The sequence below is a fragment of the Salvelinus alpinus genome, chromosome 34 (assembly GCF_045679555.1).
Source record: "Salvelinus alpinus chromosome 34, SLU_Salpinus.1, whole genome shotgun sequence".
Classification (NCBI taxonomy): domain Eukaryota; kingdom Metazoa; phylum Chordata; class Actinopteri; order Salmoniformes; family Salmonidae; genus Salvelinus; species Salvelinus alpinus.
Window position 1 is genome coordinate 15,616,499 of NC_092119.1, and position 12,146 is coordinate 15,628,644.

The 12,146-nt window shown below is 39.5% G+C and overlaps 1 protein-coding gene across 1 annotated transcript; it reads right to left on the reverse strand.

Moving 5' to 3' along the window:
• Positions 1 to 76: 76 nt before the first annotated feature.
• Positions 77 to 12,100, reverse strand: LOC139563609 (MFS-type transporter SLC18B1-like). The gene is made up of 14 exons (XM_071382441.1): positions 11,630 to 12,100; positions 11,181 to 11,323; positions 7,324 to 7,419; positions 5,408 to 5,481; positions 5,041 to 5,188; positions 4,531 to 4,687; positions 4,154 to 4,290; positions 3,855 to 3,956; positions 1,447 to 1,538; positions 1,260 to 1,355; positions 1,041 to 1,115; positions 842 to 935; positions 419 to 468; positions 77 to 280 (listed from the first exon to the last, which is right to left on the reverse strand). The coding sequence occupies exons 1-14, from the start codon at positions 11,670 to 11,672 to the stop codon at positions 223 to 225; spliced, it is 1,365 nt and encodes a 454-aa protein (XP_071238542.1). The 5' UTR covers positions 11,673 to 12,100; the 3' UTR covers positions 77 to 222.
• Between the last annotated feature and the right edge of the window lie 46 nt (positions 12,101 to 12,146).

A 12,146-nucleotide genomic window follows, 5' to 3' on the forward strand; every position in this document is an offset into this window, starting at 1 on the left:
TATGGTATTGGCATAATGCAAATGGAACTGCTTCTGTTATGATTGCTAATGCTATGACAACAAATGATAACTTGTGTAGTATCATCCTCTTAGGTTGTATATTTTAATCCAAGTTACATTCCACGTTTAGCACCTATGTACATATACAGGTGTAGGATCTTAATTTGGCCAGTTTCTCACAGCAGAACATATAAATGATTGTTCCTGGTAGATGCTCGTTGTTCAGGTCAGAAGATGGGTAGCTTCATCGGAAGGTCTTTCCGTCTGGATTTGAGGAGCCCTTCAGATCCCAACAAATAAAAGCAAATTCAGGCACAAATACCAACTTCTCCGAACCTGTTACTCTTTTCAAATGGCTCTCTCAACAAATGTTTTACTTGTTTATGTAAATAAACTAAATCTATTATGGAATCATTACCTTTCTTGTCGTGTTCTTTGACAGAGAAAATATACACCAAGAAAAAAAGCCTGAGGAAACATTAGTCATATTCAGAAAGCACATTGAAGAAAATCCATATGACCTCAATCTTACTAACTAGCAGAAATAATGTGTTGATGTCCAAGTGAGCAATTTAGCAAAGACATTTGAGTTCCCCGTTTCTAAGGGTCAGGAGACAGCAGTCAGGAGTGTTCGGGGCAGGACTGACAGTATTGAAGTGTGCCTAATAGGATTCATAAATGTCCAATCTGCCCTGCTGAACTGCCTCAACCATTCATCTGAAGCTGTGGGAGACCATGGGCCAAGAACTGCCAGAACCAAATGTCTGATTTGTTTTTTTAAAGTGTCAGATTCTTGTTGTAATGAAAAGCACTATATAAAATACATTATTATAATACATACGGCTAGAAAGGCCAAGCCTCCTTGAACAGAAGCAGCCCACTCAAAGCTCAGCTGTTGTGTGATGAAGCCACCGAGCGTTGGACCACAAAACATCCTGAACAAATAAAACACACCTTTGTTAAGAATTCATATCTCCGACCTCCAACTCTCTCAAATTGTGCCTCAGGGACTTAATATAACAAAGACTGCAAGTACACACCCAAAGGACCACACTGCTCCAAACAATCCAGACACCAGTCCAAGAGTGCTCAGACCCTCCTCAAATCCATTTTCACTGCCATTGGAAAATTATCAATATTATTTTGGATTCTGTATCTCGTGCATGATATCTGTTTTTCTAAGTGAAAATTGACATTGTAAATAGAGTATATTTGTATATGTGCGCAAATGCCATGGTGTATGTAAATGGTCAACTCACTATGCACAGTCGAGTATTTCAGGGAAGGTAGGGATGGCAGTCATGCTAAGAGAGAATCCTATGATACCCAGCATGAAAACCACCAGCCACAGCTGACTAGAGACAAAAAAAAGTATCATATTGGCTTCTAGTTAGCAATAATAGCAGGACAAGTAGTACATTCACACTGATAATAACAGATGCTGACCTCTTTATTTGCAGAATGGGGACAGGACCTAAGAACCAGAAGCCAGTCGCTGTAAACAAGCTTCCTAGCACCATGAACCACGGCCTCGTGGACTGCAAACACAACCAGAAGGTAAAATCACATTATTGTATATGTATAAAAGAGAAGTCGTGACTACAATACACCACTGGTATTGGTTGGTGTTGAATATAGTATATTATACAACAGGTGGGTCTAATCCTGAATGCCGACTGGTTAAAACCACATTCCAGCCAGTGTCTATTCCACAAGTTACCACTGGCTAAATCTATTATGTTAAAATGCCTATTTACTTTGTTCCATCTGACTGCGCAATCCAGTGTCTCATCAGCCCAGCCAGGCAATTTATAAACTTGATCTCAACTATAAAAAGCATCTAGACATTCTCACATTTCTTTTAGACTAACATTTAGTTTAACAGGAGATTTGTATAAACCTTGCTGTCTGTCTCTCCAACATTGTTTCAATATTCAAATTTGATCTCCAGCTGTACCATAGTAATTAACGTGTCGGGACGAGACAGGCAGGCAGTGTTTCTCAGCCAGTCGAAATCATGAATCAGCTAGCCTCAAGAAATGTCAATTGAAAAAAAAGGTAAAACCAAACGAAGTGCAGCTAGTTTGCAGTCTTTCTATCTTCAGTTTGAAGGGATTGTGTTAGCTGTGTTGTTGGATAGCTCCTCTGAACAACAGTGCCCTGATGAGAGAGCACATTTTCTATGCCAGGCGAAATCGCACCTCATTAGGTCATTATTATGGATGATTCCAAATAAATGTCACTAGAAAACAGCTTAAACAAATGCAAATGCAGCTACTTTGCTGTTATTCTGACTGCAGTGTTTGACGTGACTAAGTTAGCCGTAGTTGGCAAGCTAGCAAGCAAGGGATAAGAACGTTGCCAGCCAGTATGGCAATGTAACATTTAGAATGAAAGTTCTGTCCATAGATACAGAACAAAAAGACTGAAAGACTGGGTCGGGTCTCTGGCAACCGAACCGATAGAACGAATGACCAGCCAGCTTGGGTAGCAACCCTAGATTTGTGTCGGGATGAATAAATTCATCAAAATAACATTTCATGAAAATATGTCAATCACTATTTGAATATGCTGGTAACCAGTTGAATAAAAGTGATAATGCCATTGAAGTCGGTGTTGAGGATATGTTGGCACGGTTTCCCGGCACTGGACTTCTCGGGCCAAACAACACCTGTGCCAATATATCCCCCAAATACCGGCTTCTCGGGCATTATCACTTAAGTGTAGTATTGTGTAGTCTAGTATTGGGGTTTATAGTATTGTAGTGTATTTTGTTGTGGAGTGTTGTATAGTGTTTCATATTATAGTATTGTATAGTGCATAGTATGTTGTATAGTGTGTTGTGTAGTGGTGTATAGTATAGCACAGTCTTGTAGTGTTGTATACTACTGTAGTATACTGTAGTCTAGTCTGGTGTTGTGTAGTATAGTGCGGTATAGTGTTGTATAGTATAATGTAGCATGGTGTTGTATAGTATAGAGTAGGGTTGTATAGTGTAATATAGTATAATGGTGTATAATGTAGATAATGTACATAGTGTTGTATAGTGTAATGTAGTATAGTATAATGTAGCATAGTGTTGTTTAGTATAACGTAGCATTGTATAGTAGTGTTGTATAGTGTATAGTTGTATAGTATAATATAGTGTTGTATACTATAATGCATACTATAGTATACTATAATGTAACAAAGTGTTGTATAGTATAATGTAGTATAGTGTTTTTTAGCACAGTGTTGTAATATATTAAGACGCATTGTGTTATAGCATAGTGTTGTATAATGTAGTATAGTGTTTTATAGCGTATAGTTATACAGTATAATGTAGCATAGAGTTGTACAGTATAATGTAGCGTAGTAGTTGTACAGTATAATGTAGCACATTGTTGTATAATGTAGCATAGTGGTGTATAGTATAATGTTGTATAGTGTAGTATGGTATAATGTAGTATAGTGTAGTATAATGTAGCATATTGTTGTATATTATAATGTAGTGTAGTGATGTATAGTATAATGTAGCATATTATAATGTAGTGTAGTGATGTATAGTATAATGTAGCATAGTGTAGCGTTGTATAGTGTAATGTGTATAGTGTAGTGTTGTTTAGTGTAGTATAGTATAATGTATCATAGTGTAGCATTGTATAGTATAATGTAGTATAGTGTTGATTAGTATAATGTTGTATAGAGTAATGTAGTATAATGTTGTATAGTGTAAATCAAATCAAATTGTATTTGTCACATGTGCTGAAAACAGGAATGCTTACTTACACTACATTGTTGGTTAAGGGCTTGTATTATAGTATATATAATTATAGTAGTGTTGTATGGTGTAGTGTTGGGTTAACTGTACTCACAGGAAACCTGTCACAGATGATACCAAGCAGAGGTGAGGCTAGACAGTAAGGCAACGACAGACCAAGCAAGAGAAGACCCACATAACCTGGAGACAGGTCAAACTACATGGAAACAAAAACAGAAACATGAAATTACCGAGATCCATCCTACTGGACATAATCGTATTTTGAAACGTGACAAATACATTCTCAAATATGAGACTTTCAAGTATACCAGGGTTGGGGTATTTCAGTTCAGTCAATTTAGGAAGTAAACTGAAATGGAATTCACCTCAACCCTTGTGTATGCTTTGCTTTACCGTATCAATGGCATATATGGACAAGGTCGCATCTAGAAAGCCAAGTCCACAACTCAGGGTGAATGTGGCAAAGCATATGAGGACTATCTTCAGACGCGTGAACAGCCTGAAGAAGGAGTCCTTGCTAGGATCAGCAGCTGAACAAGCAGAATAATATAACAGGAAATATCATCACAGGAATCATTTCATAATGACAAAGAGAAAACATTTGGTCTCAACACGTATCTTTTAGACTCAGATAACTTAAACATTTAGGTAAAACTTTACACAAGTTAACACTTTTCTTTAAAAAAAGTGGGGGACATAAGGTATTTAGAAATATATTACAGACGGCTAACTATTAGTTAAAAGTTCATAAACCAGAAATAAACCGTTACCAAAGCTTGGTAAGATGTACATGTTGAAGGGGACCATGAGAAATAGGAAGCATCCCAGAGCCATGAAAGGAACATTGTATCCAAACGACTGATACAGCCATCCACCTATTGGTGGTCCCAGTATAAGACCCAGCCCTGTAAAGATCTCCAGACTACCCTAAGAAGACAACACAATATTCAACTAAGTAAATGTGCACATTCAGTTTTAACTCGTAACCACAGGCTTATATTTACAAAGTGGAAGGATCTGCCTTAAAATGTTGTTTGTATCGGTTCCAGTTCCAAATAGAATAGAATCCAATTGAATCACCATCATATTATTATGACCAAATAGAGGAACTAATTACAATGCTCATTGCTAAGGATGCTTTCAGACAGACGAATGGTGCCAAACTCTTGGGATACAAAACATTTTAACCTCAACCATAATGCTTTTTTGAATGAACATGGTATTTAATTCCACCACATAACATACAGACTCTTACACAAGGGTTGGCTGACTAAACTCACCAGAACAGTTGCTATACTGTTTGGGAAAACTTTTGTTGAAACGGCAAAAGAAGAGGTCATTGCAGCACTGAAGCCCACAGCGTCAACAGACCTTATGATAAAGCACAGGATAATAAAAGTAGCTCCGTCAGGAACTTTGTCGAGTAAGCTGTAAAACAAGAACAGGAAAATAATTAGATGAAAATATGTATTTGTCCATGTTGGGTAAAAATTGTAGGAGGGCACTTAAAAAAATGGAAATAAAGTGTTCATGAGAACTTTGCCTGGAATCTGTGGATGGATAACTAACTTATTTAAGTAGTCATCTGCCATTAAATCACAATAGACAGTATGAGGTGCTTGCAGAACACTATCAAATCTCACTCACCCAAAGAGAATGGTGCACACTGACGACACAAATAAGCCTGAAATTAGCATGAACTTTGCCCCGATCTGAACAATCTGAAAGGAGAGAGAAGCATGTGTTGTGTGTGTGAAAAGTCATATTGCAAGCAGAGTAGTCTGATGACTAAACGTAGTATGCATCCCGAATGCCACCCTGTTCCCTATGAAGTGCATTACTTTTGACCAGAGCCCTATGGTAACTAATCAGAAGTACATAGGGAACAGGGTGAAAGTATTCACACCCCTTGACTTATTCCACATTTTGTTGTGTTACAGCCCGAATTTAAAATGGATTAAAATTGAGAATGTGTCTCACTGGCCTAAACACAATACCCCATAACGTCAAAGTGGAAATTGACAAATTATTTTTAAATGAAAAGCTGAAATGTCTTGAGTCAATAAGTATTCAGCCCCTTTGTTATGGCAAACCTAAATAAGTTCAGCAGAAAGAAATGTGTGCAATAAGTGTTTAACATGATTTGTGAATGACTACCTCATCTGTACCCCGCACATACAATTATCTGTGAAGTCCCGCAGTCGAGCAGTGAATTTCAAGCACAGGTTCAATCACAAAGACCAGGGAGGTTTTCTAATGCCTCGCAAAGATGGGCTTATTTGAGCATGGTGAAGTTTTTGTGGTTTGTATATTACCCCCCTTTTTCTCCCCAATTGTGATCTTGTCTCATCGCTGCAACTCCCCAACGGGCTCCGAAACATGACCCGCCAAACAGCGCTTCTTAACACCCACCCGTTTAACCCGGAACCCAGCCGTACCAATGTGAGCTTGATAAGCCAAGTAAAACCCTCCGGCTAAACCCTCCCCTAACCCAGATGACGCTGGGCCAATTGTGTGCCGCCCTATGGGACTCCCGGTCACAGCTTGAGATCAAACCCGGGTCTGTAGTGACGCCTCAAGCACTGTGATGCAGTGCCTTAGACCGCTGCACCACTCAAGAGGCCATGGTGAAGTTATTAATTACACTTTGGATGGTGTATCAATACACCCAGTTACTACAAAGATACAGGCGTCCTTCCTAACTCAGTTGCCGGAGAGGAAGGAAACCGCTCAGGGGTTTCACCATGAGGCCAATGGTAACTTTAAACCAGTTACAAAGTTTAATGACTGTGATAAGAGAAAAGGATGGATCGACATTGTAGTTACTCCACAATACTAACCTAAATGACAGAGTGAAAAGAATGAAGCCTGTACAGAAACAAAAATATTCCAAAACATGCAACCTGATAGCAATAAGGCACTAAAGTAAAACTGCAAAAAATACTTAATGTCCTGAATACAGTGTTATGTTTGGGGAAAATATATTTTATAATATCAAGATTTTTTAAATTGTGATTTATCAGGGATCCTGGGAGGAAAATTCTTCTTTCAGCAGGGCAATAACCTAAAACACAAAACCAAATATATACACTGGAGTTGCTTACCAAGATCACATTGAATGTTCCTGAGTGGCCTAGTTACAGTTGACTTAAATCAACTTGAAAATCTATGGCAAGACTTGAAAATGACTGTTTAACAATTATCAACAACCAACTTGACAGAGATTGAAGAATTTAAAAATGAACAATTTGCAAATATTGTACAATCCAGGTGCACAAAGATCTTATTAGACTTACCCAGAAAGCCTCACAGCTGTAATCACTGCTAAAGGTGATTCTAACATGTATTGACTCAGGGGTGTGAATGCTTATTTAAATGAGATATATGCTAACATTTCTAAAAACATGTTTTCACTTTGTCATTATGGGGGTAATGTGTGTAGATGGGTGAGAGTAAAACATTGAATCTATTTTGAATTCAGGCTGTAACAACAAAATGTGGAAGAAGTCAAGAGGTATGCATACTTTCTGAAGCCTAGTAGCCTAGTTATTCCAAATACTTACATATTTACCCAGTACTACGGAGCCCACCAGATTACACAGAGCATAGCAGCCAAATATAAGGCCAATGACAGTCTGACTGGCTCCTTTTTTCACGGCCTGTATAGAGACAACATACATACAGTAAAGCTCCTGTATCTATCAATAAATTACTATATCAAACATACAGATACTGCAAAACACCAAAAAGCTTGGTGAAAAAGCTTCAGGTATGATTGTGTACAAGATATTGTTTTCCTTTTGGAAAGAGAAAGCATGTGCTTCACAAAATACTTTGGAAAACAGTCACAACAGTTAACTTTATAACAGTCTTGACTCAGTGTTTGTTTAGGTCAGCAACGTTCACTCATCTATAGGTTGAGTTTCCCAAAAGCATAAAGATCATCTTTAGAAATGATATCAACTATCATCCTAAAAGTGCAATTCCACCAATTGTCAAGCTCATATTCATTATCTCCAGTCTACATATGTGAAAACAGCACATTTCTATGATCTGTGGTTAAAAAGATAAAGGGCCTAAAAAAAGGCTTCTGTGACATCACAGGGTAAGATATATATTTTTAAACAGTACAAAAAACAAACAAAAAAGATTTTCAAAACCTGCAAGGAGCTTCTAGCCAGAGGGTGGGTATTAAGATGGTCTTTGAAGAGGTAGGATTTCAGATGTTTTTGGAAAAGATGGGCAGGGACTCTGCTGTCCTAGCATCAGGGGGAAGCTCATTCCACCATTGGGGTGCCAGGACAGAAAAGAGCTTTGACTGGGCTGAGTGGGAGTTGACCTCCCGTAGGGTTGGGAGTACCAAGAGACCAGAGGTGGCAGAACAGAGAGCTCAGGTTGGGGTGTAGGCTTTGAGCATAGCCTGAAGGTAGTTCCTCTTGCTACTCCATAGCAAGCACCATAGTCTTGTAGTGGCTACGAACTTCGACTGGAAGCCAGTGGAGTGTGCGGAGGAGTGGGGTGACTTAGGAAGATTGAACACCAGGCGGGCTGCAGCGTTCTGGATAAATTGCAGGGGTTTGATGGCACAAGCAGGGAGCCCAGCCAACAGAGATCTGCAGTAGTCCAGACAGGAGAAGTGCCTGGATTAGGACCTGGGCCACTTTCTGTTATACTCTGTTGTAGAGCAGGGCTTTCCAACCCTGTTCCTGGAGAGCTACCGTCCTGTAGGTTCACTCCAACCCTAATCTAGCGCACCTGATTCTAATAATTAGCTGAATAAGGTTAGTTACAATTGGGGTTGGAGCAAAAACCTACAGGAGGGTTAGCTCTCCAGGAACAGGGTTGGAGAGCCCTGTCATAGAGCATGAACCTGCAGGAGTGAGTTTCTGCTTTGATGTTTGCATGAGTTGATGTGTGACTGAGTATCCATTGTATGCGTTGGTGCTTTCTCGTTTCCAACACATTATACAAATACAACCACTTGTCAGTCATGACATCTAGTCTGAACTGGTATCTTACATCCAACCAATACAATTAAGTGTACTTTACTATGGTACTGCTAAACATTATCTTAGTAATATTTAATTTCTAGAATCTGAATAAAGAAATCATGATTCTGCATAATAATTCCGCATTAACTCACAGTTTAGTATATTGTTCTCCAGCAAGAAAACCATATATCACTCAAACAGAAGGGGGAACTAACAAAGAGTCGCTGACAACCAAAACAAAACAGGTAGGGGTTTTAGGAGGGGTTCTGAAAGACACTCATGGGGGTGTCCACTGCAAGTTGCCTAGCAGAAACAACTGGAACCTAAAAGACACCCACCATTAACACTAAATCTGCTCAAGAAGAGGCAAACAAAAGAAAAACCCCACACAACGTAAAGACAGGAAGCAAACCAAAACAGTGGCACAAAATGAAATCAAATAGGGAGCGCCAACTAAAGGTGTTGACCCTCCACATCTCTCAAGACAACTGATGATCGTGGACTTCAGGAAACAGCAGAGGGAGCACCCCCCCTATCCACATTGACAGGACAGCAGTGGAGAAGGTGGAAAGTTGTAAGTTCCTCGGCGTACAGATCACTGACAAACTGAAATGGTCCACCCACACAGACAGTGTGGTGAAGGCGGCGCAACAGCGCCTCTTCAACCTCAGGAGGCTTAAGAAGTGGCTCGTCACCTCAAACACTCAAACTTTTACAGATGCACAATTGAGAGCATCTTGTCGGGCTGTATCATCGCCTGGTACGGCAATTGCACCACCCCAGTGCTCTTCAGACAGTCGTGCAGTCTGCCCAATGCATCACCGGAGGCAAATAACCTGTGCTCCAGGACACCTACAGCACCCGATGTCACAGGAAGGCCCAAACGATCATCAAGGACAACAACCACCCGAGCCACTGCCGCTATCATCCAGAACGCGAGATCAGTACAGGTGCATCAAAGCTGGGACTGAAAACAGCTATCTCAAGGCCATCAGACTGTTAAACAGCCATCACTAGTACAGAGAGGCTGCTACCTACATACAGACGTGAAATCATTGGCCATTTAATTGAATATATATTATTTAACCTTTATTTAACTAGGCAAGTCAGTTAAGAACAAATTCTTATTTAAATGACAGCCTAGGGCCACTGGGTTAACTGCCTTGTTCAGGGGCAGAACAGATTTTTACCTTGTCAGCTTGGTGATTCGATCTAGCAACCTTCACGGTTACTGGCCCAACACTCTAACCACTAGGTTACCTGCCTCCATTAATAAATGTTATACTAGTCAATTTATTAATGCCACTTTAATAATGTTTACATATCTTGCATTACTGATCTCATGTGTATACTGTATTCTACACTATCTATTGCATCTTGCCTATGCCGCTCTGACATTGCTCATCCAATGACACATTCCATTTGTTGTGGAATTGTTAGATATTGCTGCACTGTCGGAAACTAGAAGCACAAGCATTCCACTACACTCGCTATAACATCTGCTAACCATGTGTATGTGACCAATAACATTTGATTGGACTTGATTTGTGTGAAGGATGGTATTGTTCTCTTTTTAACAAAAATATATGCCTTATAGAAATAGGACATGTTAATCACAAAACATAGCGTGACTGCAGAAAAGCTGTTGTTAATCTAGGGTGTCGACTGTGCAAACCACACGGTTGAGACAAGATGGGAAAATGCTGAATGACAAGAAAACAGGAACTGAGGAATGAGTAGAAACCAACAAATCAGTTCAATCTTCACAAACAACATTACGGACATTTGAATCCTGAGTGCTGTGTCTGGACACCACCGATAGGCTAGCAAGTTTAAACCACGCTAAGCCTCTACTGTGACAGGCCAACTCTGAAGTTGGAACTACCACTGAAACAGTATAAAAGAAGATGTCTGTACTATTTCAGTCAGTTCCCTGCGTGGTGATACAGTGAATCCGTATATACGAAAATTGCATTTACCATTCTGAGTTTATGTTAAATAAAAATACTTAAAGTATATTCGGTGACTTTGAATCACATTTTATCCTGATACCAGATTTGATTGACGCAACCTTTCACATTTGACAACAGGTGCACTGGGCCAGCCACTCGTAAACAGCACCTGGGCCAGCACAGGTGAAACGACTTCCCACTAACGAGATGGCAACCAGCACAGGTGTAACACATACTGACTAACGAGGTGACACCAATCGGTAATCCTCTTTCCGTCTCGCATAGTAGGTGGCCGATGCACAGTAAATTGTGCGATATCCGATATACCATAGAAGACACCAATCGGTGCGCCCTACGTGCTAACGAGCTATAAGGCTAAAGTCCAACCTCAAAACTTAAATCTGAAAAAACAAAACCTGTAACAATATTTCATACGCAATGAGGAAGTAAAACTGTTGGTAGGCTATTGCACAATACCTCTTTGGGGAAGAATGGTCCCAGTATAGAGTAACAAATCATCGAGCTGAAGTTGACAGATGCGATTGATATCAATGTGAGGATCTGATGTCTTGTCATCCTTTGATTAGGAATATTTGTTGATTCTTCTACTGTGCTGTCATCTACAGAAATAATACAAATAAAACAAACAGAGAATACAATTTGGGCATTAAAAAACAAGGAATCGTTTAATTAGAACATGACATACTTGCTGTCTGAGTAAGACTGTAACAACGTTTAGGCAACCAACAAGTGCATTCCTTAAATGTAGCTCATTTATAACATCTGTAGTGGTAGGACTTTCATTCGTTGAATTCGCCTACAAACTTTGAAGACATTTTAAAATAGACACTTGAGATGAACTGAGAAACAATGTTTTATTAGATTACATAGAAAAACGGCAATTTATATAATTTAATTTCACCGACCTGTTTGTTGAACTTCATGAGAATCCATATTGTTGTCATTCATAGATTATCCTACTAATCCGGATTGCTATTCAAATCACAAATGCCGATACTGAAATGTCTGTTACACGAATAACGTTAGATACTGCTTCATAAAGTTAGGGAAACCAAATGTGTCACAATGTGGCCTGTTAAATACGTAAATGACTCTTCGGCGCCAGCGGACATCTCAGAAATATCGTGCCCTTGACTAAGGACTGGAGAAAGAGCACTATATTCGAGAATTCGCCAAAAACGCAAGTCTGGAGGAGGCCTGGGTTTTATTTATTACAACTATTCTGTTGATAAACGTTTCTTAAAAGGAACGAAACGTGTAGAGACCTAGCTGAATTTGTCCAATAGAAACTGTCGTTTTAGTTGCAAAACGAAACGTTTTGTAACTGTTTGGACTAATGCTTACACCCCTGACAAATCGATAGTTGTGAAACTAACATTTTGAGTAGGGGTGGCTTGGTGACGTTTGATAAATCCCCCCCTA

What these genes read in the sequence shown, in the direction of transcription:
- LOC139563609 (XM_071382441.1), bottom strand. Translation starts at nt 11,672, where the DNA reads ATGAATGACAACAATATGGATTCTCATGAAGTTCAACAAACAG. An exon ending in CCGTAGTACTGGGTAAATAT is followed by an intron (nt 5,482 to 7,323) that starts GTAAGTATTTGG and finishes CTCTCCTTTCAG; the next exon opens with ATTGTTCAGATCGGGGCAAA. An exon ending in ACAGTATAGCAACTGTTCTG is followed by an intron (nt 4,688 to 5,040) that starts GTGAGTTTAGTC and finishes TTGTCTTCTTAG; the next exon opens with GGTAGTCTGGAGATCTTTAC.